This window comes from Desmodus rotundus, chromosome 13 (assembly GCF_022682495.2).
Source record: "Desmodus rotundus isolate HL8 chromosome 13, HLdesRot8A.1, whole genome shotgun sequence".
Classification (NCBI taxonomy): domain Eukaryota; kingdom Metazoa; phylum Chordata; class Mammalia; order Chiroptera; family Phyllostomidae; genus Desmodus; species Desmodus rotundus.
The window spans coordinates 27,353,729-27,380,318 of NC_071399.1; the positions used below are offsets into that span (position 1 = coordinate 27,353,729).

At 44.0% G+C, this 26,590-nt stretch overlaps 2 protein-coding genes across 3 annotated transcripts; both read right to left on the bottom strand.

Annotated features, from left to right (window-relative positions):
* Positions 1–765: 765 nt before the first annotated feature.
* On the bottom strand, positions 766–10,572 carry LOC112321515 (arylamine N-acetyltransferase 1). Its single transcript, XM_024578940.3, has 2 exons — positions 10,491–10,572; positions 766–2,906 (listed from the first exon to the last, which is right to left on the bottom strand). Exon 2 carries the CDS (start codon positions 2,898–2,900, stop codon positions 2,028–2,030), a length of 873 nt encoding a protein of 290 aa, XP_024434708.2. The 5' UTR covers positions 2,901–2,906; positions 10,491–10,572; the 3' UTR covers positions 766–2,027.
* Positions 10,573–13,914: 3,342 nt separating this feature from the next.
* Positions 13,915–23,599, bottom strand: LOC112321529 (arylamine N-acetyltransferase 1). 2 transcript variants are annotated; one of them, XM_053916743.1, is made up of 3 exons: positions 23,537–23,599; positions 20,424–21,084; positions 13,915–15,894 (listed from the first exon to the last, which is right to left on the bottom strand). In XM_053916743.1, exons 2-3 carry the CDS (start codon positions 21,076–21,078, stop codon positions 15,779–15,781), a joined length of 771 nt encoding a protein of 256 aa, XP_053772718.1. In that variant the 5' UTR covers positions 21,079–21,084; positions 23,537–23,599; the 3' UTR covers positions 13,915–15,778. The 2 variants fall into 2 exon arrangements, with proteins under 2 accessions (XP_053772718.1, XP_024434730.2); XM_024578962.3 differs by lacking the exon at positions 13,915–15,894 and having other exon boundaries at positions 15,966–21,084.
* Between the last annotated feature and the right edge of the window lie 2,991 nt (positions 23,600–26,590).

The following is a 26,590-nucleotide window of genomic DNA, read 5'->3' on the forward strand; positions in this document are numbered from 1 at the left end:
CCACACAGCAGTTGTTCCAGGATGTTTATGGCTCAGCCTTGACCTGAGATCAGCAACATGTTAGCAACTGAATAGCAGCTCTGAGAACTGAGGCACATTATGCCAAGTGAAATAAGCCCAGAGAAAGACAAATACCAGATGATTTCACTCACATGTGGAATCTAATGAACAAACTGAATTAACAAGCAAAATAGAGAGAGACTCGTAGAGAGAGAGCAGGCTGGCAGCTCTGGAGTGGGCGTGGGTGGAGCGATGAGAAATAAAGGAAAAGGACTCATGGACACGGACAACAGTGTGGAGCTAGCAGTGAGGGGCGGATCTGGGGGCCAAAGGGTAACGGAAAACCACACAAAACAATTAACGATGTGCACAGGCGGCATAGGCACCACTTCCTAACAGCCTCCTGACTCTATTTTAAGTGCCTCTCGTAGCAATGCTTATACCATTTTATTTGGTTTTTTCATTACCACCACGATCACCACAAGTTGAAGAGGGAGAACAATGTAAGAACAAGTCTGCAGTTGAAATTATGGCCCTGTTTCCGGGATTCACAAACAGAAAATGCGAGCGCTAGATATCCAAAGAATCCAATTCGGAAGCACAGAGCCACAGTAGATGTGGGCCATCTGATATCGTATTCGTATTTAACCAAAGCAGAAGCAGGCAGAGTTAGGACTGGATCTGAGCTGGGGAAATAAAGCAAGACGGAAGAACTTCATCAAATGCTGACTCAATAGCAATAACAACACTGACATCATTCATTCATCCACATATCAAATATTTATTGAGAATTTATGCTAGGTCTGGCATTGAATTGTATAAATGTTATCCCCATGGTACCTCTGAGGGATCAGAGCCTCAGATTGATCAAGTAATGCACCCAGTTCCACAGGATTTGAACTCAGATCCTCACACCTTGCAGCTCGTTCTCTTTCTCTTAGGACAAGTGTGGGAGGAAGTAAAAGGGAAGAACAGGGAGATGACAGAGAGGGTGTGAGGAAGGCCTGGCCCCTAGTATCCTGACTCTGCCAACCAGATACTCACTGACTGCCGCTGCATTAGCCCAGTGTTTTAACATGCGTTTGATTCATCAAGTTTTTATAGGTAGCATTTTACAATTCACAATGATGATAACTTTTAGACAAAATGACTTAATTCTAGAACTTGAAAAATTCTCAGTGCCAGCATTTCTATATTAAGGCACACGCTAGCCAAAGAACTGTGGGTGCAGAAAGAACCAGTAAGAAACCGTGAGCTGTGTCCGTCTCCTGCTGCTTAACCACCCGGTACTGCCTGCTGGGCGAAGCCTCGTCCTGAGAACCACTGGGGAGCAATATCACGTCTCACTCCTCTCTGCAGAATTCTAACCCTACGTTGTACACGTGGGCTCTTTGTACCAATTGATATTGGACGTTGAACACATGCTGGTTGAATGTAATACAAACTGTTTCCTCAGTTGTCCATTTCCTGAGTCATGAGTAAACATACGAATTCAACATGCAACCAGTTGGAAGTTTTTTTAGCAAAAACCACTATTTTCTTCCAAGAAAACCATAGGCCACCCTTAAAATACCTTTATTATTAATAATTTTGAATAATGCGTGGTTCTGTTTAGTTGGAAATGTTATCTAACTACAAATCACAGAGTAGCTCTTAAATATAGCAGGGGATTTCAGACTTCATACATTGGTCACCAATAAATTTGTCTCTAAACTTGACCTACAAGTCATGGAAAGAGTTGTTCTCAGAAAGAGAGAAAAAAAAAAGGTTATCTAAATACATAGGCTGATTTTTTTAAGGTTGAAATGATTTAATGTCTAGAATTTTCTTTAATATCATATGTGGTCACTGAGGAAATATGAGAAATAGGCTACCAGTTGATAGTTGGTAAAATGGGTGATACATAGAGGTTAATTATTTTATTCTCCCTCCTTTTATATATATTTGATTTTTATAATAAAAAGTTTCAGTATATAATACTGAATACAATATTACAATAATACTCAAGATCATTTCTACTGCTGACTCTAAATGGTAAAAAACTTATCACCATATTTGGGCACGAGCTTTCCCTCCAAGGAAATATTAAATATACTTTTCAGCACTTCTCCTATTTCTTCTTCACTCAGTGTCTTAAACTCCACCAAATCCACATTGTCCTTGTAATTGAATTTTCTAAAGCTGAGGGTGAAGCCCACTAAACAGTGAACCCCATCTGGGGTCTGCAAAGAACAAAACGACTTGCTTGTGAACAAAGACGCTGGAGACGTCTGAAGGTTCTCGTTAACAGACTCGAAATCTTCAATTGTTCGAGGCTCGAGGGTAAAGGAGTAGATCTTTCGATACTTCATCTTTTCCAGGAGTTCAGAATTACGAAATTCTTGGTTTGGAATGTACTGCTCTCTTCTGATTTGGTCCAGGTACCAGGTTCCTCTCTCTTCTGTCAAACGGAAGATGCAAGGCACCTGAGGCTGATCCTTCCCAGAAATTAACTCCATAGGCTGCCACATCTGGTAAGAGCATCCAAATCCAGCATCAACTATGTAGTGTCTGCCACCCAAGGTGACCTTCAGCAGAAGGTGAATCATAGCGCTGCTGTATTTGTTGGCTTCAGTGTTGTACACATAGCCTCCCAACATCGTAGTCTCGAAACCCATGGTGGTCAGAGCCCAGTGCAGCAGGTGATTGACCTGGAGGCACCACCCACCCCGCTTCCTCCTCACCACCTGGTCAAAAATGGCCTCCAAGCCCAGTTCCATGGGCTTCCCGCAGTGGATGTCAAGGTTCTCGAAGGGAATGGCCCAGATCTGGTGCTGAAGAATGTCAGTTAATGTTTCCAGGTCCAGTTTGTTCCTGCAGTTCTTGTAACCAATTCTTTCAAAATAGGCTTCAATGTCCATGGTCCCCTAAGGCAAGGAAAATAAAGCAAGAGCACATCACGTTTCCTTTGCACTTGGATTTCTAACTACAATTCATGTATTTTAAATATCTAAGTGCAAACAGTGGTGATAAATGTCTGCACCGGAAGTCTTTTGTTTACTACTTTCATTGTATCGATTGCTTTCGCATGCTTAAGTTCGCTTACTAGTCTCAGTCACCCTGTAGAAGAGGATTATCACTGGTTCCAAGTTTTAAACATGAGAAGCTGTAAATCCAGATTAAGGGATAAGCAAAATGATAAACAGCTTATATGTGGTTTTGTTGGTAATAAATTAAAAGAAGTTCAAATTGGTGTCAATGTAAGTAGGGTTCACATTCTCGCTAGTGTGTCTCAGTGGATTGAGTGTCAGTCTGTGAACCAAAGAGTTGCTGGTTCAATTCCCAGTCAGGGCATATGCCTAGGTTGCAGGCCATGTCCCCAATATGGGGCGCTCAAGAGGCAACCACATATTAATGTTTCTTTCCCTCTCTTTCTTCTTCCCTTGGCCTCTCTAAAAATAAACAAATAAATTAAAACATGGTTTACAAATAGTTCTAGTGCAAATAGGAGAATTATAGTGTACATTGTATTCTGGGTACCTGACCCACTCAACTTCACCTTTAGCTAAACCCACTCAAAGTTCCCCACTTAAATTCATCCCCACATTGATTTATTGATTCTTTCAATAAAAAGATTATGAAACTTTTCATAAGTTTCAGGATGGGCCTCAGAAGCTAGCAACCAGATGACCAGTTGCCATGGAATCAGCAAAGAAGGGTGAGCCTTGTTCTGTGCTCCAAAGTATTGCTACAAGATTTATCAACCGGCTCTCTGGGAGAACCAAGATGGTGATGTAGGTAGACACACTGCGCCTCCTCGCACAACCAGAAATGACAGAAAATCGAACAGCAAGGAAGTCCGACACCAAGGAAATAAAAATAAACATTCATCCAGACTGGTAGGAGGGGTGGAGGCGGGCACTGGGGCGGAGAGGACTCGCGTGGCCGTGGCAGGACCGAGACTGGCAGAGTGTGGGACGAACGGGGCAGGCAGTCCGACCACTAGCAGACCCTATGGCCCCACATTCGCGCACAGATAAACTGGACAAACAGCGGGGAGCGAAGCAGACCGTGCAACACAGGGCTCCAGCGCGGGGAAATAAAGCCTCAAACCTCTGAGTGAAAATGCCCGTGGGGGTTGGGGCGGCAGCAGGAGAGACTCCCAGCCTCATAGGAGAGGTCGTTGGAGAGACCCACAGGGGCCTAGAGTGTGCACAAGCCCACCCACTCGGGAACCAGCACCAGAGGGGCCCAGTTTGATTGTGGGTAGCGGAATGAAAGACTGAAATCCTGTGGAGAGTGAAGCGGACGCCATTGCTCCCTCTCGGCCCCTCCCCCATGTACAGCCTCACAGCACAGCGACCAGTGTTACCCCGCCCCGGGGGAACACCTAAGGCTCCGCCCCTTTAAGTAACAGATGCACCGAGACCAAAAAAAAAAAAAGAAAATGGCCCAAATGACAGAACACTTCAAAGCTCCAGAAAAAATACAACTAAGCAACGAAGAGATAGCCAACCTATCGGATGCACAGTTCAAAATACTGGTTATCAAGATGCTCACAGAATTGGTTGAATCTGTTCAAAAACCAGATGAAAAAATGAAGCCTATGCTAAGAGAAACAAAGGAAAATGTACAGGGAACCAATAGTGATGCGAAGGAAATTGGGACTCAAATCAACGATGTGGACCAGAAGGAAGATAGAAACATCCAACCAGAAAAGAATGAAGAAACAAGAATTCGGAAAAGTGAGGAGAGGCTTAGGAACCTCCAGGACATCTTGAAACGTTCCAACATCCAAATTATAGGGGTGCCAGAAGGAGAAGAGGAAGAACAAAACTTGAAAACTTATTTGAACAAATAATGAAGGAGAACTTCCCCAGTCTGGCAAAGGAAATAGACTTCCAGGAAGTCCAGGAAGCTCAGAGAGTCCCAAAGAAGCTGGACCCAAGGAGGAACACACCAAGGCACATCATAATTACATTACCCAAGATCAAACAGAGGAAGAGAATCTTAGAAGAAGCAAGAGAAAAGGAGACAGTTACCTACAAAAGAATTCCCATAAGACTGTTAGCTGATTTCTCCAAAGAGACCTTACAGGCAAGAAGGGGCTACGAAGAAGTATTCCAAGTCATGAAAGGCAAGGACCTACATCCAAGATTACTCTATCCAGCAAAGCTATTATTTAGAATGGAAGGGAAGATAAAGTGCTTCTCAGATAAGGTCAAGTTAAAGAAGTTCATCATCACCAAGCCCTTATTATATGAAATGTTAAAGGGAGTTACCTAAGAAAAAGAAGATAAAAAATATGAACAGTAAAAATGACAGCAAACTCACAGTTATTAACGACCACACCTAAAACAAAAACAAGAGCAAACTAGGCAAACAACTAGAACAGGAACAGAACCATAGAGATGGAGATCACATGGAGAGTTGTCAATAGGGGAGTGGGAGGGGAGGGGGGGAAGGTACAGAGAATAAGTAGCATAGATGATAGGTGGAAAATAGACAGGGGGAGGGTAAGAATGGTGTAGGAAATGTAGAAGCCAAAGAACTTATAAGTATGACCCATGGACATGAACTATAGGGGGGGAATGTGGGAGGGAAGGGGTGGGCAGGATGGAGTGGAGTGAGTGGGGGGGAAATGGGACAACTGTAATAGCATAATCAATAAATATATATTTTTTTAAAGATTTATCAACCACTGCGAAGATCAGTATGCCATGGTAGCCTCTGTTCTTCCTTTAGGTGTAAAGCATAATTGGGGATGGAGAGGCATGAAAATAAGGCACAGTGTTCTTCATGTATGGTGTGCCCAGAAAGGAGGAACCATCCATATGGGGAAGATCGGCCATCAGAGTATCTCCTGTTATCCTCGTCTCCCTCCACTTCTGTTGGGGAGAGTAAGGAGTCCAGCCCCACTCCAGCCAGAAACCTCACCGGTCACATTAGGTTCAAGAAACAAGGAAAAGGTGGAGACACAGCTATACAGGCATGCGTATAATGAAACCATAGGATGCAAATACACTATGAGAGTGGGAACTAAAGGACATAATATGCAAAAGATAGACAAAAAAAGACAACCAACCGAAGAAGAAAAATAAACTGAGCAATGGAAAGAAATTCTTCACGTGAACTTGGAGCAAAGAACATTTAACATGGATTCATAACAAAGAGTCAAAAAATCAAGTGATAAAATAATACAGTTTTATTATTTTATCTTAAACCTTAGGAGACTAAGAAGAAAACAAAAAGTTAATACATAATTAATTATAAACAGAGAGGGACAATAGAGATGCAGCATAATATCAAATTACATATGTAGAAGAAAAACGTGATACTCACAGTAAAAGTCAATGAAAAGATAAAGCCATTAAACAATTAGAAAGAAGCCAATAGAAAATGTATATAAAATAACAAAAACATTTTCTTGAACTGAAGCAAAAATTAAATCCAAAAAACAGAAAGATTCTGGAAAAGTGTGATTCAACAATCAATGATGGAATATATTCTGGTTAAAGTACTGAAATTCAAAATGGAAGGAAACTACCTGGGTATTTGGCAGAAAAGCAAATATTTCATAAGGGAGAAACTATCAAACTGGCATCAGAAAACCCCACTGTAATATGTCTACCAAATTAAGAGGGAAGTCTGATCTCCAAATACTACCCCCAGCTAGTATTTCATTTAATCGCAAAGGCATGCTAAATATAACGATAATCCCAAACGTGAAAGAACTTGAGGAATGCATAAACAATGAGCTACCTTGATAAAGTGTTACCTCCTAATTGGCCAGTAAAGATGTAAATCAAAATGGAAAAAAAAATGAGAGAGGCTGCAATAAAGGGCTCATGGTCAACATTGACTCCTTTTATTATAGAACAAAGAGTAAAAAATGTATGAGAATAACAAGTAAAGTTTTAAAAAACATTTGAAAAATGTGACTCAGATGAAACCCATTAGACCTATTGGCCTCCACCCTAAGAACAGAGAGGGAAGGAACAGAGCATGCTAGAGAGGGTACCTGGCATTGGTGGGGATTCGGGACCAAGGCTACTGCAGGGAGAACGCTGTCTGTACCACCCAGATCCCTTCAGATGTCTTTTACCATTTTACTGTGTCCCTGGCCTGGCTTCTGTGTGCTTAGGCTTAAGGACCTACACCCTAGACTCTTTGGAGGGCGCCTTGAGGGCTCCTAGAGCTGCACTGCCTTCCTCTGCAGAGAGCTGGACAAGCCAGGGAACTCATCTCCTGCCAGGACAGCTTTGAGTCAATCACTGACTCATGGGAGGTTTTGAAAGTCCAGTGGCCGAGCCTGGAGTCTGGACACACTTGGAGTTAGAAGTCACAACCAGGCTGAACTGGGTGTCTCCCAGGGGCACTTCCTGCATAAGTCACTCGCACATGGAGCTGGATCTGTGTCTCAGCGTCTGATTCTGGGAACCTGACTTAAGTGAGACCTATCAGTGGTCCTCCGGAGAGCTGTGTGGAACGAAGATACACAGGCAACATCCAGAGGGCCTGGAGTGTCGGGTGAAGGAGGCTTGCTTTTTCCTGTAGATCATCAGACGGACCCTTGGTGTTCTGTTCAAGGGTCAATATTCAACTGTTGAACTGACTGCTGCATTTTGTCCTTAGTAACAAGGTACTCCAATTCAAATTACCTTTTTGGGCGAACCCTTGGAAAATACATTGATATGCCGAATTCATTGCTCAGCTCCCACTCCTCTAGGATCTCTACATCTTTCATGGACAACACTGGTTTCAATTTTTTTTTCCATAAAGAAACCCCTAGTGTTTCCCCAAATGGAATTGTAGGTGAGAGCCTCAAATAAAAGAATTAAAAATAAATTGCTCCAGAGCTAGTCAGCTCAGGAGGTGATGCCGTCACACGCAAGGCTACAGGCAGCACAAAAACAATCATGGACTGAAAGGGAATCTTCTACATCTAATGCCTGATTTCTGGCATTGCGGAGGAGAAGGATTTTGAGGAGTGGCCATGAGTGGCTTTCTTGGTGGGTGCTTTTTCTCTTTGTAATCGCTTTCCTGTTCTTTTCTCTGTCCCAGTGAAGGTTATGGCATTCCACTGGATTGAAACTACAACCGAGCCCCTTCCCAGGGACAAGTGGCCAGCTGTTTGACTTTCTGGATGCAAAGGAAGCCGTTAGGTGAGCTCTGCTCAATGGCCATCGTTCCACAGGACTTAGTGTGAGGAATACCCACTGTGAACCCCGCCTGGAATGATGCCCACAGAGGTCAGGTTGGCCCACAGCGCAGGCCAGGAGCCAGGCCACGGACACAGCTGCTCAGCACATGGTGGTGAAGGCCAGACAAAGCAAGTCCCTGGGAAAACAGGGAGCTGGCAGCTATAAGCTTCCCTTTGAGAGGATAATTGAGTCCCTCTGTTGTGCTTGAGGAACTAAAATGAGGGTCCTGGGGAAGGAAGTGAAAGGCTGCTGTCATCCCAAGGTGACAAGCAGCAGTAGGACACGCTGGACTGAGGTGAAGTTGTCAACCCCTCCGTCCAGGGTTTCTGGCATTCCTGAATAGGGTTTTTCAACAATGGATGTGAACTTCACATCACATGGTACGAATCAAGTTGCAGTGAACGATTCAGTGCCACCTAGTACCCTCACAATGCTGTGCATCCCCTTTCCTATCTCGTTCCAAAACACCACACTAGCACGAACTGCACCCTCATGCCCGTTAAGCAGTGATCCCCTGTTTCCTCAGCCCTGGGAACCCCCACTCTGCTTTCTGTCTCTGAGGATTCATCTGTGCAGGACATGTCATATAAATGTAATCGTGTAGCATGGGGCCCTTTGTGGCTGGCTTCCTTTCATTTAGCATAATGTGTTCAGAGTTCATTGATTGTGAGACACACATCAATACTTCATTCCTTTCTATGACTGAATAATATTCCATGGTGTGGACACCATTGTTATTTAAATCTTCCTTCCTTGATGGCGTCTAGGTTGTCCTACGTTTGGCTGTTGTGAATTGTGCTGCTGTGAACATTTGTGTCCGAGCACACTTCTCAGTATGTTTTCCAATCATTTTGCACTGACACCTAGTAATAGAAGTGCTGAGTTGAATAGAAGAATTTAGGGAGTGCTTCTGAGTGGCTTTTCTTTCTGTGTGCTGTTATTTTCATTTCCATTCCCTCCCCTCCCCTTCCCTTCCTTTCCCTTCCTTTCCCTTCCCTTCCCTTCTTTTCCTTTTCTTTTGGCTCTGTGCCCTCTGCAGTGACACTACAACCCAGCACAGTCCCAGGGAAAAGGGGTCAGCCCAGTGATTTTCTGGATGGGAAAGAGGCTGTCAGCCAGGCCTCACCCACAGATCCCCCTTCAACAGCACTTCATGCCCTGAAGGCCTGAGGAGCCCGCCTACCATGCCCCTTGCATGGAATTCAGCTGTTACAGCTGCTGAGGATTTCTGGATGGCTTTTGCTTTCATAAACTTCAGTTTTTCCCGTCCTCATGAAAAGCAGAAACTCGGACAAACTCAGACATGCAGGTGATACGTGAGTATATTTACAGTTGTCTCTGAACTTTTAAAACCCATAAAGGGCCAACAAAATAAGTCTCCTGGCAAGATGACTAGGTTGTTGATAGGAAGTTGTTTACTTTTTTTAAGTGAGAGAGGGTGCAGCCAGCTGATTTGTGAGCAGAAAGCTAAAGTGAGGCCCTGGGGAAGGGAAAGAGCAATTTCTCAGAGAGAGCACACCAGGGTGCTGTGGTTGGCACCTTCCCTTGGGGCCTTGCTGCTGGGTGTGTCTGCCCCTGCAGGCCCCCTCGCCTCTGGAATTGTACACAGCTCTGCTCAGGGAGTGGTGTCCTTGCTCTGTCTGACAGTAAAGGGGTTGCTTCTTGTCATTTATGGCTCCTGGACACCCTTCCCCCTAAGCTTCCTTCCATGGCATGAAACTTCCCCCAGGAATTCCCTCCAACATTGCAGACAACGTGCCCAGCCTCCCTTTGGGATTCTTGGAGAAATTCTTATCAGCTAATGTGGAGGGAGCAGGGATGGTTACAAACCCCCTGCTGCCAGGGCTGACTGGGCCCTTGGGACACGCTCAGGTGGGGCAGAAGAGGTGGACATTACTGTTTCCATCATCCAACAAGGAAGTCCAGTTCCCTGAAACACACATTCTGTACACAGCTGGTTTTTATACACCTCTGTAATCCTCACGACCACCTTTGAAACAACCTCTAATTAGCTCCGTTACACTGACAGATACACTGACTTGCAGAGATGCTGGGTGGCCTGCCCAAGTTCCCACAGTTCAGGTGTGGTGTGGCTGTGACTCTAACCCACACGGTGTGCATCGGGGGTCCGCTCCCCTCGCCCTACACTGCACGGCCCCTACAGCATAAGGACTCAAAGCAGGAGTCAGCCACACCTTCTGCACCACCTCTGCACCTGCAACTCAGACACACTGTAGGGTCTGGCCTGCTGGACTCACATCTGAGGTAGGATTAAGCCCCCATTTCAAAGCAGAAAGAGTCACTCACCAAGTTCAACTAGCAGCCACACCAGGAACTAGACTGACTTCACTCCTCCCACTCAAGGCCAACTCAGGAAGTGCCCTCACTGGCTTTCCACACTGCCCCTCCCCAGGAGTCCACTTACAATCACCCAGGGGTCTCTGGGAAATGTAGTTGTGGAGCCAAAGGTCGTCCTTGTGCATCTCCTCTTCAAATCTATTCAGCTGAGAACAGGGGTGACTATATTATCTGAGCAGCCACTGTCACAGGCTGTGACGGGTATGACCTTTATTTGTTGAGGAAGCACTCCGCTACCATAGTCACCAGAGCACAGCAGAGATAAAGCTTGGACTGCAGAGCAGATCTTGCTACAAAATTATTGCAGGGAGAAGATATTATCCCAGAATGCAGCTCGGGGCTGGACCATTTTGGAACAAAGCATGGGAACGGAATTGTTCAATGAAATATGGGCATTGTCCTCTTCATTCATGGAAATTTAATACTTGGCAATAAAATCCATGACAAATTCATGATTTTGAGAATACTACTATCATTTTAGCTAAAGGAAAAAAGGCCCAAGAGAACCTCCAGCAAAAACTGTCACAGGAATCCGACCGAGATCCTGAGTCTTGAGGTTAAGGGACAGTCAGGCCTGAGTCATGGCTCCCGGCCTCTGAGGGCTGGAAGAGCTGAGATCACACAGCCGGGGTGTCAGTGGGCTTGAGGACCACCGTCTGCAACAGAATGTGCCTTCGAACGTTCAGGCTAAACGCTGACCACTTCCTGTGGACGGACAGCACACTGGGGAATAATTGAACTGCCACTGAGCACTCTCCTCACCCCAGAAGGGACACAGATGGAGAAGTAAACTAGGAGTGATAATGATAACAAGAAGGTAAACTCTCTCAATTCCAGTATGAGGAAGCTGTGAACTGCATGACTCACTCTTTTAATAAAAAACAATCAAATTAGTTATTAAATTATAACAATTCTAATGTGTGCTAACTCTTTCTGTTTTAAATATGAAGCATCCTAGATCATTTCTATTTCCTTGCAAAAAAAATTCATTTAAGAGACCTTTGTTTTCACATAGGAAGATTGAAGTAAAATCTCCCCCTTTGATTTTGGAATCCATGGAAGACACTGGCCCCTAATTCAAGATATTTTCGGCCCTGGCCGGTGTGGCTCAGTGGATCGAGTGCCCATCTGTGAACCAAAGGGTTGCTGGTTCCACTGCTAGTCAGGGCACATGCCTGGGTTTCAGGTCAGGTCCCCAGTTCAGGGTGCACGAGAGGCAACCACACATTGACGTTTCTATCCCTTCCTTCCCTTCTCTCTAGAAATAAAGAAAATCGTTTACTAAAAACAGGTATTTTTGTTGTTATTTAATAAATTGGTTTTAAAGTTGGTTACCACCGTGACCATGACCGTGACCGTGACCCAGGGCCAGTATCCTGAAACAGACACCTGGGAATATCATACTAAAACTGCAGAAAAGCAGAACAAAGAGAAAATCTAGAAGGAAACAAGAGGAAAAAAGACATGTTTCAACAGAGGAACAACAGGCAATATATTAAATTTCTTTTGATGGAAGCAAGGACTGAAATATTTAAAATGTTGAAAAAATAAACCCACCAATTTAGAATTCTGTATCCAACAAAATTATTCCTCAAAGGTAAAGGAAAAATAAACATGTCTGCAGACTAACAAAAACCAAGTTCATTTGTCACCAGTAGGTCTGCCTTGCAAGAAATGTTAAAAGAACTTCTTCAGAGAGAAGGATGATATAGGTCAGAAACTCGAAAGTACATAAAGGGAAAAAAAGAAAACCAAAATGAGGTAATGGATGCTTAACTAGACTTACTGTGATGATCATTTTGTAATTATCTACAAACCTGAAATCACTATGTTGTACACCTGAAACTAATATATGTTAATTGTACCTTAATAAAAAAATCAAGTTGTAAACCTTAAAAATAAAAAAAAATATTCCATTCACTATTAAAAAAAGAAAAGGAAATATAAAGGAAGGTTAAAAAGGCTTTTACTTTTCTTATTTTTAATGTATCTAATAGGTATAGTTTGTTCAAAATAACAACAGCAACGATGGGTTGTGTGGTTACGGCTCACAGATAAGTGACATGAATGACAAGTATGATGGTGGACGTGAGGGAAGGACTGGAATACTGTGTTATAAAGTGCCCGCATCACAGTGTTGTTTGGAAGTGGACACACATTAGTTGGGAATGTATGCTGCGAACCCCTGGTCAGGTGGTGCAAACATTTGAAAAGTAAGTATAATTGACATGCTGGGAGATGAGAGACATGGAATCCTGTATGATGTTCCGTTAAAACTAAGAAGGTAGGAAGAAAATAATTTAAAAAACAATGCAACAGACAGAAAACAATTAAAAATATTGTAGATATTAATTCAACTATGTAAGTAATCACTTAAATGTGAATGGTATAACTACAATAATTAAAAGACATGCTATCTTCCCAGACTGAAGCAGGAGAAATGAAAAATCTGAACAGAACAATTACTAGGAATGAAATTGTGTCAGTAATCAAAAAAAATGCCAACAAACAAAATCCTGGACCAGATGGCTTCACAAGTGAATTGTACTAAATATTCAAAGAAGAAAGAACACCTATCCTTCTCAAACTATTTCAAAAACTGAAGACACGGGAAGCTCCCAAACTCATTTTCACGAGGCCAGCATTACCCTAATGCCAAAATCAGACAAAGACACTGTAAAAAAAGATAATTAAAAACCCATATTCCTGATAAGCATGGATGCAAAAATCCTCAACAAAATATTAGCAAACCAAATCCAACGCTACATTATAAACACCACACACCACGACCAAATGGGATTTACTGCTGGGATGCAAGGCTGGTTCAATATTCACAAATGAAAAACATGATCTACCACATAAACAGAATGAGGATGAAAGCCATGTGATCATATCAATAGATGCGGAAAAAGCATTTGACAAAATGCAGCAACCATTTGTGATAAAAATTCTCAGATAAGTGGACACAGAGGCAACATACCTCAACATAATAAAGGCACACATGACAAACACAGTTAGCATCATGCTCAACAGTAAAAAGGTGAAAGCTTTCCTTTAAGATCAATAACAAAACAAAAATTCCACTCTCACCACTTTTTCCAGACAAGAAAAAATAAATAAAAGGCATCCAAATAGGAATGAAAGAAAAAAAACTGTCCTTTGCAGATGACACAATACCATATAGAGAGAATCCTAAAGATTTCACCAAAAACCATTAGAACTAATAAATGAATTGAACAAAATTACAGAATACAAAGTTAATATTCAGAAATCAGTTGCATTTTATAGAGCAATAATGAACTATCAGGAAGAGAAATTAAGAAAACAATCTCCTGTATAATTACATTAAAAAATGCCTAGGAATAAATTTAAATGAGGAGGTAAAAGACCTGTACTCGAAAAACTGTAAGATTGCTGAAAGAAAGAAGATACATATGATATATATAAATGGAAGGAAAAAAATCCATGTTCAGGGATTGGAAGAATTGACATTGTCTAAATGTCCACAGTACTCCAAGCAAGCTGTAGTGTAATCCCTGCCAAAATAACAATGGCATTTTCCTTCTTCTTTAATATATTTTATTGATCATGCTATTACAGTTGTCCCAATTTTCCCCCTTGACCCCCCTCCACTCACTACCCCCATTCCCTCCAGCAATCCTCCCCTTAGTTCATGTCCATGGCTCATGCATGTAAGTTCTTTGGCTACTCCATTTACTATACTGTGCTTAACTTCCCCCTGTCTATTTTGTACCTAGAAGTTTTTGCTTATTAATTCCTGCAACTTTTTCCCCATTTCCCCCTTCTCCCTCCCAACTGATAACCTTCCAAATGATTTCTATAGCTATGATTCTGCTCCTGTTCTGCTTGTCTGCTTAGTTTATTTTGTTCAATTATTGATCATTGTGAGTTTATTGCCATTTTAATGTTCATCATTTTTTCTTATTTTTCTTATAAAATTCCCTTTAGAGTTTCATATAATAATGGCTTGGTGATGATGAACTCCTTTAGTTTTACCTTGTCTGGGAAGCACTTTATCTGCCCTCCATTCTAAATGAAAGCTTTGCTGGACAGAGCAATCTAGGTTGTAGGTCCTTGCTCTTCATCACTTTGAATACTTCTTACCAGTCCCTTCTAGCCTGCAAAGTTTCTTTTGAGAAATTAGCTGACAGTCTTATGGGAACTCCTTTGAGGGTAACACTCTTCTTTTCTCTTACTGACTTTAAGATCCTCTCTCTATATTTAACCTTTGGCATTTTAATCATGATGTGTCTTGGTGTGGTTCTCTTCGGGTCCATCTTGTTTGGGGATCTCTGTGCTTCCTGGGCTTGTATGTCTATTTCCTTCACCAAATTAGGGAAGTTTCCTTTCATTATTTTTTCAAGTAACTTTTCAATTTCTTTCTCATCCTCTTCTCCCCTTGCACCCCTATGATTCAGATTTTGGTATATTTAGAGATGTCCCAGAGCCTCCTTAGCCTATCCTCAGTGTTTTGAATTTTTTTCCTTCTTGTTGTTCCAATTGAATATTTTTTCTGCCTTGTGTTCCAAATTGTCAATTTTATTCTCAGCTTCATTTCCTCCACTGTTGGTTCCCTATAGATTTTTCTTTATGTCACCTATTGTAACCTTCATTTGTGCCTGGGTCTTTTTTCTGCCATTGAAGTACCCAGTGAGTTTCAGGAGCATCCTGATAACCAGTGTTTTGAACTCTGTCTCTGATAGGTTGCTTCTCTCCATTCTGTTTAGTTCTTTTTCTAGAATTTTGATGTCCTCTTTCATTTGGGCCATGTTTCTTTGCCTCATCATTTTGGCAGCTTCCCTGTGTTTGATTCTGTGTATTAGGTAGAACTGCTTTGACTTCCTGTCTTAGTAACCTGACCTATTGTAGGAAAGCACACCTGTACGTTGCATGGGGCAGAGCCTTAGGTGATCACCAGGCCAGGTCAACTCCTGTCACTGGTCTGTGGCTCTGTGAGGGGGAAGGCTCAGAGAGGGGGCAATGTCACTGCCTGGCCACTGGAGATTTGTTCATAAAGAAGATGTTTCCCACTACTCACCCTGTTGTCATTCACTTCACTTTCTCCCCGTATGCCTCTTTTGCCTTTTCAGCTGTTACCCTGTTGCTGAATCCCACAGTGGGTGGATCTGTGTGAGTCCAAAGTCTGTTGTGTGCCCTGTAAGAAGAGTCTCTTGAGAATCCTGCAGTTTCTTCCACCACTCCAACCCTCACAGATTTTAAAGCAAGAATTTATGGAGACTAGCGTCCTGGTGTTGGACCTCCACACTGGATGGTCTGGTCAGAGGCTGGGATCCTTCCCTCCTGCAAGAGGAATGCTGAGGGTGAACATCACCTGGAAAGGAAACGGGAGTATGTATGACAACCTTGGCAGATCAAAGGTGTTATTATTATTATTTTTATTATAGCCATCTGGGCTGCACAATATCCTTTTACTATCAAAAAGTGTTGGATAATAAGCTTTCTTCATAGCGACTGCAATTCACCTCCGACCAGGATGACTGATTCCAGAAGTTGCAAGTTGGCTCATGGACTAAACCACCAAGGAGAATTAATAGACAATTAGGGTTTGCTTTGTTTGTCAAATACCAACTCTACTCCTCCACCAGGCTACATGTATCAAGCACCTGGATATGGTTTCGTGCAGGACCTCATAGCTTAGTGGTGCAGACACAACAAGGGAAAGAGAAGGCCTGCCTGTGGGGCTGCCAGGCTGGAGAAGGGTGACGCAGGGACAACAGAACAATCAGGGTGGTCAGGACCTGAGCTCTGGGCTGCCCTGTGGCAGAGGTCACCTTGGCTTCTCCTGGGCCACTGCTGCAGGGACCTGCTTCTGCTGCCTGCCTGCTGCTGTCTGTGTGGCCATTCTGCCCGTTTCTCTGCTAAAGCCTCCAGGACAGCTCCCTTCCAGTCTCAGCAGCATCAACCAAGAGAAGCCACACGGCAGATTCCTCTCTTGTCACCTTCTTCAGCATTGGCACCAACTGGGTGATACCACTAACACTCTCCTGCCACAGATGCAGCCTCTCCCAACTCCTCAGCAAGGTCATTTTGTTCTCTGTCCTGGTCATGGCAGAAAGCAACATAAGGAACAAAACCAAAACCAAAACAGCCTTCTGCTTCTTAGCTCCAAGAGCTGAGAAAGCTAGGGACTACTAGTTGTCATTGCCCAGATGCTCCAGTTGAGGCTGGGCAGTGGAGAGCAGGGAAGAGCTGTTCCACGGGGTCCTTCCTAAATGGCAGGCCCACAGGATCTCTGAGCATAACAAAAGGGCTGTTTTAAACCCCTACTTTCCAGGGCAATTTGTTAAGCAGCTGCAGTAACTGGATAAGTAATCATCCGTCCACAGTGACCACTCATTTAGATTTTCTTGGAGGAAAGTGGGCATTGCACAGTGAGGCACAGGTCTTCAGCCTGGCAGCTAAATGGCATATCCCTGAGTCTTCCAACGCACTGGGCCTCTTTCCCACATGTGGCACACGCATCCAAGGAACAGCAGCTGCACTGGGTTTCAGAGCTCTCACCGCACAGGAAGACTTCCTTCACTCATTTGTTCGAAGCTGCATATTTCTCCTTGATTGCCGTTTTTATTTGTATTTGTTTATTAATTGTGGTAAAAGCACATGAGAAATTTTATCATCTTAACCATTTTAAGTGTACAGTTTAGTAGTTCTAAGTATATTTACATTGTTTACTTTTCTAAGGCAACTTAATTTTTTACTTTAAATTATATTTTATTGTTTATACTTTTGCTGTTGTTCCAATTTTTCCCTTTGCCCCCCTCCACACAGCCCCCCCCCACACTCCCTCAGGCAATCCCCACACCCTTGTCCCTGTCCCTGGGTCAGCGTTAGTGTTCCTTTGACTATTCCCTTCACCTTCTTCCAAGCAGTCCCTCGCCGGCCTCCCCCCCCACCCCGCTCCCCATTACAGCTGTCAGTCTCTTCCATGTTTCCGTGCCTCTGGTTCTCTCTTTCCTTGAGCCACCTTTCAATCTGGTCTCTGCCTCCTGACAACACCTCTTACCTGGACATGATCTTGGTCAGATGTGAGACTATCCTTTCTGCCCCAGCGCACCAGAGGGGGCCAGACCCTACTGCCAGGTAGCAGTAGAGCTGAACAAGGCCAATCTCTTAAGACAAGGAAGATAGCGGGCTGTCAGATACTGAAATGCATCCTCATCCTTCCCTCCAGGCAGGCCAGGCCTCCTGTCCACCTCCCCTGAGGCCCTCCACCCTGAGCAGGACCTCCCACCTGTTCCATCAGTGCATGAAGTACCCACCATCCAAACTAACTCATCCTTTAATGAACATCCCTCCATTCTAGCCACTGCTCTTCTCTTAAATGGATTGCTAACTAACTTGGAGGTTCAAGCTGCAAAACAAAAGATTTTTTTTTTTTTATGGATCAAAAGGATTGCAATCCAAGAGATGCAAATTCAGGCAGCAACCCAAACTGTACTCCAGAAAGAATAAACAAAGGCAGGGTTTATAAAGACAAAGAGTGTAGTTCTTTCAGGCAGATGAAGGATTGCTGACTAGGTCACCAGGAACTGATCAGCTCCAATATGCAAATCGGGAGGCACCAACTACAGAGAGGAAGGCAAGTCCACCTTTGTCCACACAGCAGTTGTTCCAGGATGTTTATGGCTCAGCCTTGACCTGAGGTCAGCAACATGTTAGCAACTGAATAGCAGCTCTGAGAACTGAGGCACATTATGCCAAGTGAAATAAGCCCGTCAGAGAAAGACAAATACCAGATGATTTCACTCACATGTGGAATCTAATGAACAAACTGAACTAACAAGCAAAATAGAGAGAGACTCATGGAGAGAGAGCAGGCTGGCAGCTCTGGAGTGGGCGTGGGTGGAGGGATGAGAAATAAAGGAAAAGGACTCATGGACACGGACAACAGTGTGGTGATAGCAGGGAGGGGCGGATCCGGGGGCCAAAGGGCAACGGAAAACCACACAAAACAATTAACGATGTGCACAGGCGGCATAGGCACCACTTCCTTACCAGCCTCCTGACTCTACTTTAAGTGCCTCTCTTAGCAATGCTTATACCATTTTATTTGGTTTTTTCATTACCACCACGATCACCACAAGTTGAAGAAGGAGAGTAATGTAAGAACAAGTCTGCAGTTGAAATTATGGCCCTGTTTCCGGGATTCACAAACAGAAAATGCGAGCGCTAGATACCCAAAGAATCCAATTCGGAAGCACAGAGCCACAGTAGATGTGGGCCATCTGATATTGTATTCGTATTTAACCAAAGCAGAAGCAGGCAGAGTTAGGACTGGATCTGAGCTGGGGAAATAAAGCAAGACGGAAGAACTTTCATCAAATGCTGACTCAATAGCAAAACAACACTGACATCATTCATTCATCCACATAACAAATACTTACTGAGAATTTACTCTAGGTCTGGCATTGAATTGTATAAATGTTATCCCCATGGTACCTCTGAAGGATCAGAGCCTCAGATTGATCAAGTAATACACCCAGTTCCACAGGATTTGAACTCAGATCCTCACACCTTGCAGCTCGTTCTCTTTCTCTTAGGACAAGTGTGGGAGGAAGTAAAAGGGAAGAACAGGGAGATGACAGAGAGGGTGTGAGGAAGGCCTGGCCCCTAGTATCCTGACTCTGCCAACCAGATACTCACTTACTGACGCTGCATTAGCCCACAGTGTTTTAACATGCGTTTGATTCATCAAGTTTTTATAGGTAGCATTTTACAATTCACAATGATGATAACTTTTAGACAAAATGACTTAATTCTAGAACTTGAAAAATTCTCAGGGTCAGCATTTCTATATTAAGGCACACGCTAGCCAAAGAACTGTGGGTGCAGAAAGAACCAGTAAGAAACCGTGAGCTGTGTCCCTCTCCTGCTGCTTAACCACCCGGTACTGCCTGCTGGGCGAAGCCTCGTCCTGAGAACCGCTGGGGAGCAATATCACGTCTCACTCCTCTTTGCAGAATTCTAGCCCTACGTTGTACACGTGGGCTCTTTGTACCAATTGATATTGGACATTGAACACATGCTGGTTGAATGTAATACAAACTGTTTCCTCAGTTGTCCATTTCCTGAGTCATGAGTGAACATACGAATTCAACATGCAACCAGTTGGAAGTTTTTTTAGCAAAAACCACTATTTTCTTCCAAGAAAACCATAGGCCACCCTTAAAATACCTTTATTATTAATAATTTTGAATAATGCGTGGTTCTGTTTAGTTGGAAATGTTATCTAACTACAAATCACAGAGTAGCTCTTAAATATAGCAGGGGATTTCAGACTTCATACATTGGTCACCAATAAATTTGTCTCTAAACTTGACCTGCAAGTCATGGAAAGAGTTGTTCTCAGAAAGAGAAAAAAAAGTTATCTAAATACATAGGCTGACTTTTTTAAGGTTGAAATGATTTAATGTCTAGAATTTTCTTTAATATCATATGTGGTCACTGAGGAAATATGAGAAATAGGCTACCAGTTGATAGTTGGTAAAATGGGTGATACATAGAGGTTAATTATTTTATTCTCTCTCCTTTTATATATATTTGATTTTATAATAAAAAGTTTCAGTATATAATACTGAATACAATATTACAATAATACTCAAGATCATTTCTACTGCTGACTCTAAATGGTAAAAAACTTATCACCATGTTTGGGCACAAGCTTTCCCTCCAAGGAAATATTAAATATACTTTTCAGCGCTTCTCCTATTTCTTCTTCACTCAGCGTCTTAAACTCCACCAAATCCACATTGTCCTTGTAATTGAATTTTCTAAAGCTGAGGGTGAAGCCCACTAAACAGTGAACCCCATCTGGGGTCTGCAAAGAACAAAACGACTTGCTTGTGAACAAAGACGCTGGAGACGTCTGAAGGTTCTCGTTAACAGACTCGAAATCTTCAATTGTTCGAGGCTCGAGGGTAAAGGAGTAGATCTTTCGATACTTCATCTTTTCCAGGAGATCAGAATTACAAAATTCTTGGTTTGGAATGTACTGCTCTCTTCTGATTTGGTCCAGGTACCAGGTTCCTCTCTCTTCTGTCAAACGGAAGATGCAAGGCACCTGAGGCTGATCCTTCCCAGAAATTAACTCCATAGGCTGCCACATCTGGTAAGAGCGTCCAAACCCAGCATCAACTATGTAGTGTCTGCCACCCAAGGTGACCTTCAGCAGAAGGTGAATCATAGCGCTGCTGTATTTGTTGGCTTCAGTGTTGTACACATAGCCTCCCAACATCGTAGTCTCGAAACCCATGGTGGTCAGAGCCCAGTGCAGCAGGTGATTGACCTGGAGGCACCACCCACCCCGCTTCCTCCTCACCACCTGGTCAAAAATGGCCTCCAAGCCCAGTTCCATGGGCTTCCCGCAGTGGATGTCAAGGTTCTCGAAGGGAATGGCCCAGATCTGGTGCTGAAGAATGTCAGTTAATGTTTCCAGGTCCAGTTTGTTCCTGCAGTTCTTGTAACCAATTCTTTCAAAATAGGCTTCAATGTCCATGGTCCCCTAAGGCAAGGAAAATAAAGCAAGAGCACATCACGTTTCCTTTGCACTTGGATTTCTAACTACAATTCATGTATTTTAAATATCTAAGTGCAAACAGTGGTGATAAATGTCTGCACCGGAAGTCTTTTGTTTACTACTTTCATTGTATCGATTGCTTTCGCATGCTTAAGTTCGCTTACTAGTCTCAGTCACCCTGTAGAAGAGGATTATCACTGGTTCCAAGTTTTAAACATGAGAAGCTGTAAATCCAGATTAAGGGATAAGCAAAATGATAAACAGCTTATATGTGGTTTTGTTGGTAATAAATTAAAAGAAGTTCAAATTGGTGTCAATGTAAGTAGGGTTCACATTCTCGCTAGTGTGTCTCAGTGGATTGAGTGTCAGTCTGTGAACCAAAGAGTTGCTGGTTCAATTCCCAGTCAGGGCATGTGCCTAGGTTGCAGGCCATGTCCCCAATATGGGGCGCTCAAGAGGCAACCACATATTAATGTTTCTTTCCCTCTCTTTCTTCTTCCCTTGGCCTCTCTAAAAATAAACAAATAAATTAAAACATGGTTTACAAATAGTTCTAGTGCAAATAGGAGAATTATAGTGTACATTGTATTCTGGGTACCTGACCCACTCAACTTCACCTTTAGCTAAACCCACTCAAAGTTCCCCACTTAAATTCATCCCCACATTGATTTATTGATTCTTTCAATAAAAAGTTCAGGAAAATCTATCATGTGTTTTTTAAGTGATCTAATACTCACCTGCTCTCAGAAACCTTATATTTCAGTGTATGTTGGGATGGCACAAATAGTCGATTGGATAAATAAATGAAACATTCTATTTCTCGGATCATTATGAGTGCTCTGGAGAAAACGACAGCAAAGAAAGAAGATCTCACTGGATACAGTGAGATTTAATTTCAAATACAGTGGTCAAAGCAACCCTCAGCATCACCTGCAGGCTGTGAGAGAGTTAGCCACCGCCATACGTCTGGGCAAGACGATTCAGGCAGAAACAACAGACAGTTTAAAAAAGCCTTAACATGTAACCCGGGGGATCAGAGCAGAGTGAGGGAGATAGAATTTTAGGGAGTGCTTCTGAGTGGCTTTTCTTTCTGTGTGCTATTATTTTCATTTCCCTTCCCTTCCCTTCCTTTCCTTTCCTTTTGGCTCTGTGACCTCCACAATGACACTAGAACCCAGCTCAGTCCCAGGGGCAAAGGGTCAGCCAGTGATTTTCTGGATGGGAAAGAGGCTGTTAGCCAGGCCTCACCCACAGATCCCCCTTCACCAGCACTTCATGCCCTGAAGGCCTGAGGAGCCCGCCTACCATGCCCTATGCATGGAATTCAGCTGTTACAGCTGCTGAGGATTTCTGGATGGCTTTTGCTTTCATAAACTTCAGTTTTTCCCGTCCTCATGAAAAGCAGAAACTCGGACAAACTCAGACATGCAGGTGATACGTGAGTATATTTACAGTTGTCTCTGGACTTTTAAAACCCATAAAGGGCCAACAAAATAAGTCTCTGGGCAAGATGACTAGGTTGTTGATAGGAAGTTGTTTACTTTTTTTTTTTTTTTAAGTGAGAGAGGGTACAGCCAGCTGATTTGTGAGCAGAAAGCTAAAGTGAGGCCCTGGGGAAGGGAAAGAGCAATTTCTCAGAGAGAGCACACCAGGGTGCTGTGGTTGGCACCTGCCCTCCGGGCCTTGCTGCTGGGTGTGTCTGCCCCTGCAGGCCCCCTCGCCTCTGGAATTGTACACAGCTCTGCTCAGGGAGTGGTGTCCTTGCTCTGTCTGACAGTAAAGGGGTTGCTTCTTGTCATTTATGGCTCCTGGACACCCTTCCCCCTAAGCTTCCTTCCATGGCATGAAACTTCCCCCAGGAATTCCCTCCAACATTGCAGACAACGTGCCCAGCCTCCCTTTGGGATTCTTGGAGAAATTCTTATCAGCTAATGTGGAGGGAGCAGGGATGGTTACAAACCCCCTGCTGCCAGGACTGACTGGGCCCTTGGGACACGCTCAGTTGGGACAGAAGAGGTGGACATTACTGTTTCCATCATCCAACAAGGAAGTCCAGTTCCCTGAAACACACATTCTGTACACAGCTGGTTTTTATACACCTCTGTAATCCTCACGACCACCTTTGAAACAACCTCTAATTAGCTCCGTTACACTGACAGATATACTGACTTTCAGAGATGCTGGGTGGCCTGCCCAAGTCCCCACAGTTCAGGTGTGGTGTGGCTGTGACTCTAACCCACACGGTGTGCATCGGGGGTCCGCTCCCCTCGCCCTACACTGCACGGCCCCTACAGCATAAGGACTCAAAGCAGGAGTCAGCCACACCTTCTGCACCACCTCTGCACCTGCAACTCAGACACACTGTAGGGTCTGGCCTGCTGGACTCACATCTGAGGTAGGATTAAGCCCCCATTTCAAAGCAGAAAGAGTCACTCACCAAGTTCAACTAGCAGCCACACCAGGAACTAGACTGACTTCACTCCTCCCACTCAAGGCCAACTCAGGAAGTGCCCTCACTGGCTTTCCACACTGCCCCTCCCCAGGAGTCCACTTACAATCACCCAGGGATCTCTGGGAAATGTAGTTGTGGGGCCTAAGGTCATCCTTGTGCACCCCCTTCTTCAAATCTATTCAGCTGAGAAGAGGGGGGACTGACTATATTATCTGAGGAGCCGTTGTCGCACACTGTGACGGGTATGACCTCATATTTGACACAGTCCTCGCCTTAAGGATCCTGCAGCCAGCTGTCCTATGTGTAACATGGAGGTGAGAATTTTGAGAGAGTCCAGGAAAAGCAGATCCCCTAAGTTAAGGGAGGCAGAGATGGGTGTTTTAAATCACTCTCCCCAGATTTGACATTCCTTCTTCAGTTTCTGTGAGGCCCCTCGGTCTGTCTTGTTTTCCTTTTATGCCCAATCACCAGTAGCACTCACCCCCACGCCCCAGCGGTCCTTGGTAACGTTATTGAATTGACTCTGCGTACACGGAAGGAGTGTGACACATTCTGGAGGAATGTGCGGTGTTTCTGCTTGTGTTTGTAATTCACATTAATGATACTTCTCTATAACTCTTGCTGTTTCCTATGCATTTCCCTCTACACTATATTTTAAAAACGCTCTTCATTGCACAGTTGTACTGTCCCTTTGGCACTAACTGTTCTAGTTCATAGCTCTGGTGTGCTGCTGTGCAAATTTGGGAAAGCTTTCTCTCAGCCTGTTTTCAGGCAGGCTACGCCCTGGGACCCCGGTCAGCGTGGCACGACAGAGTTGAAAGACAAATACCAGAACCTTCTACTAGCCCAGGTGGTACTGCTTTGAGGCATGAACCACACTGACACTGCCTCCCGCTGTCCTCCAGTGGGATTTAGCTCCCAGTGTCTATAGGAGACCGTTCTGCGTGGCGTGGGCCCAGCTCCCACTCGGAAAGGCCAGTGGAAAGCAAGGTCTGGCACACAGGACCCACGCCCATGGATAGGTTCTCCCGTGGGGAACCAGGCCTGCATTGTACCTAGGCCACTTTGGGACTTGCTTTTTGCTAAAACTCCCTCACCCTGAACTGAGGCAGCAAACTTTTACTGCATATCTTTAAAGTAACTTCCTAAAATCTATGCTAAACCTTCCAAGGATGAGTGTAACCAATTCACCCACTTTTCCCTTTACATTTGCAAATATCCTTCATTTTTGATGTATTTGGCAACATCCTCTCCGTTGTTGTCTGTAAAAGGTAACCACCTAAAGTGAATCTGTGCATAGCAAATGAGGACCATCCTCCATGTAATGTGCCCAGAAAAGAATAAAAGCCTGTCAAGGCAAGGGTCAAGGCACTCTCCCCTTGAGAGAGTGACTGTGCCGTCCCTTTTCCTCCACAGGTTTCGGTAGTCCGTGTGAATTTATCTCAACTCAGCTGCAAAGTCACGGACACTGCAGGCCGGTGTCCACATCAAGTGTCCACTGAGGTCACCTGCCACTCCACTAGGAACTCCTCACTACCTCTCAAACTACCCCAGCCTCTGCCTTTCCCACTCCCGTGCTGGGCTTTCAAAAATCACTTCCCAAATAAGCTACTTAAACAAAGGCAAACCCTCATTGCAAGGTCTGATTTTAGAGGAAACCAACCTGGGACTATTTAACTAGGCAGAACCACTGGTGAAGGACACTTAGGTACGCTCAGCTTCCCGTAGCTGCAGACACCAGTGTGATACTTTCCTGCAGGTGCCCTGTCGATGGACATGAGAGCTTTACATGGATACACATCACGGATGGGACATGCTGGGCGACGGGGCATAGGTGTGCTCGATTTCGCTGAGCCTGACTGTTGTCTTGTGTAGAAAGATTCCTGTTTTCCTCATATCGTGGTTGACACTTTCTGTGTCAAACTGCAGTGTCCACCCGTCTCATGTGTCCGAGGCGATACAGCTCAGTGTTGTTTTAATTGGCACTTCTCGGATGACCGGTGCGTCTGAGAAGCTCTTCACATGCCTATTGACCCTCTCAACTTCTTCTTTGTGAAGTACATGGCACGGTGTTGAGGAAGAACTCCGCTGTCATAATCACCAGAGCACAGCAGAGATAAAGCTTGGACACAGAGCAGATCTTGCTACAAAATTATTGCAGGGAGAAGATATTATCCCAGAATGCAGCTTCGGGGCTGGACCATTTTGGAACAAATCTTGGGAATGGAATTGTTCAATGAAATATAGGCATTGTCCTCTTCATTCATGGAAATTTAATACTTGGCAATAAAATCCATGACAAATTCATGATTTTGAGAATACTACTATCATTTTAGCTAAAGGAAAAAAGGCCCAGGAGAATCTCCAGCAAAAACTGTCACAGGAATCCGACCGAGATCCTGAGTCTTGAGGTTAAGGGACAGTCAGGCCTGAGTCATGGCTCCCGGCCTCTGAGGGCTGGAAGAGCTGAGATCACACAGCCGGGGTGTCAGTGGGCTTGAGGACCACCGTCTGCAACAGAATGTGCCTTCGAACGTTCAGGCTAAATGCTGACCACTTCCTGTGGACGGACAGCACACTGGGGAATACTTGAACTGCCACTGAGCACTCTCCTCACCCCAGAAGGGACACAGATGGAGAAGCAAACTAGGAGGAGTGATAATGATAACAAGAAGGTAAGCTCTCTCAATTCCAGTATGAGGAAGTTGTGAACTTCGAGAGCATACTCTTTTTCTAAAACAATAATCAAATTAGTTATTAAATTATAACAATTCTAATGTGTGCTCTTTTTATTTTAAATCTGAAAGCATGCTAGAGCATTTTTATCTCCTTGCAAAAAAATTCATTTAAGAGACCTTTGTTTTCACATAGGAAGATTGAAGTAAAATCTCCCCCTTTGATTTCGGAATCCACGGAAGACACTGGCCCCTAATTCAAGATATTTTCGGCCCTGGCTGGTGTGGCTCAGTGGATCGAGTGCCCATCTGTGAACCAAAGGGTTGTTGGTTCCACTGCTAGTCAGCGCACATGCCTGGGTTT

What these genes read in the sequence shown, in the direction of transcription:
- LOC112321515 (XM_024578940.3), bottom strand. Translation starts at nt 2,900, where the DNA reads ATGGACATTGAAGCCTATTTTGAAAGAATTGGTTACAAGAACTGCAGG.
- LOC112321529 (XM_024578962.3), bottom strand. Translation starts at nt 21,078, where the DNA reads ATGGACATTGAAGCCTATTTTGAAAGAATTGGTTACAAGAACTGCAGG.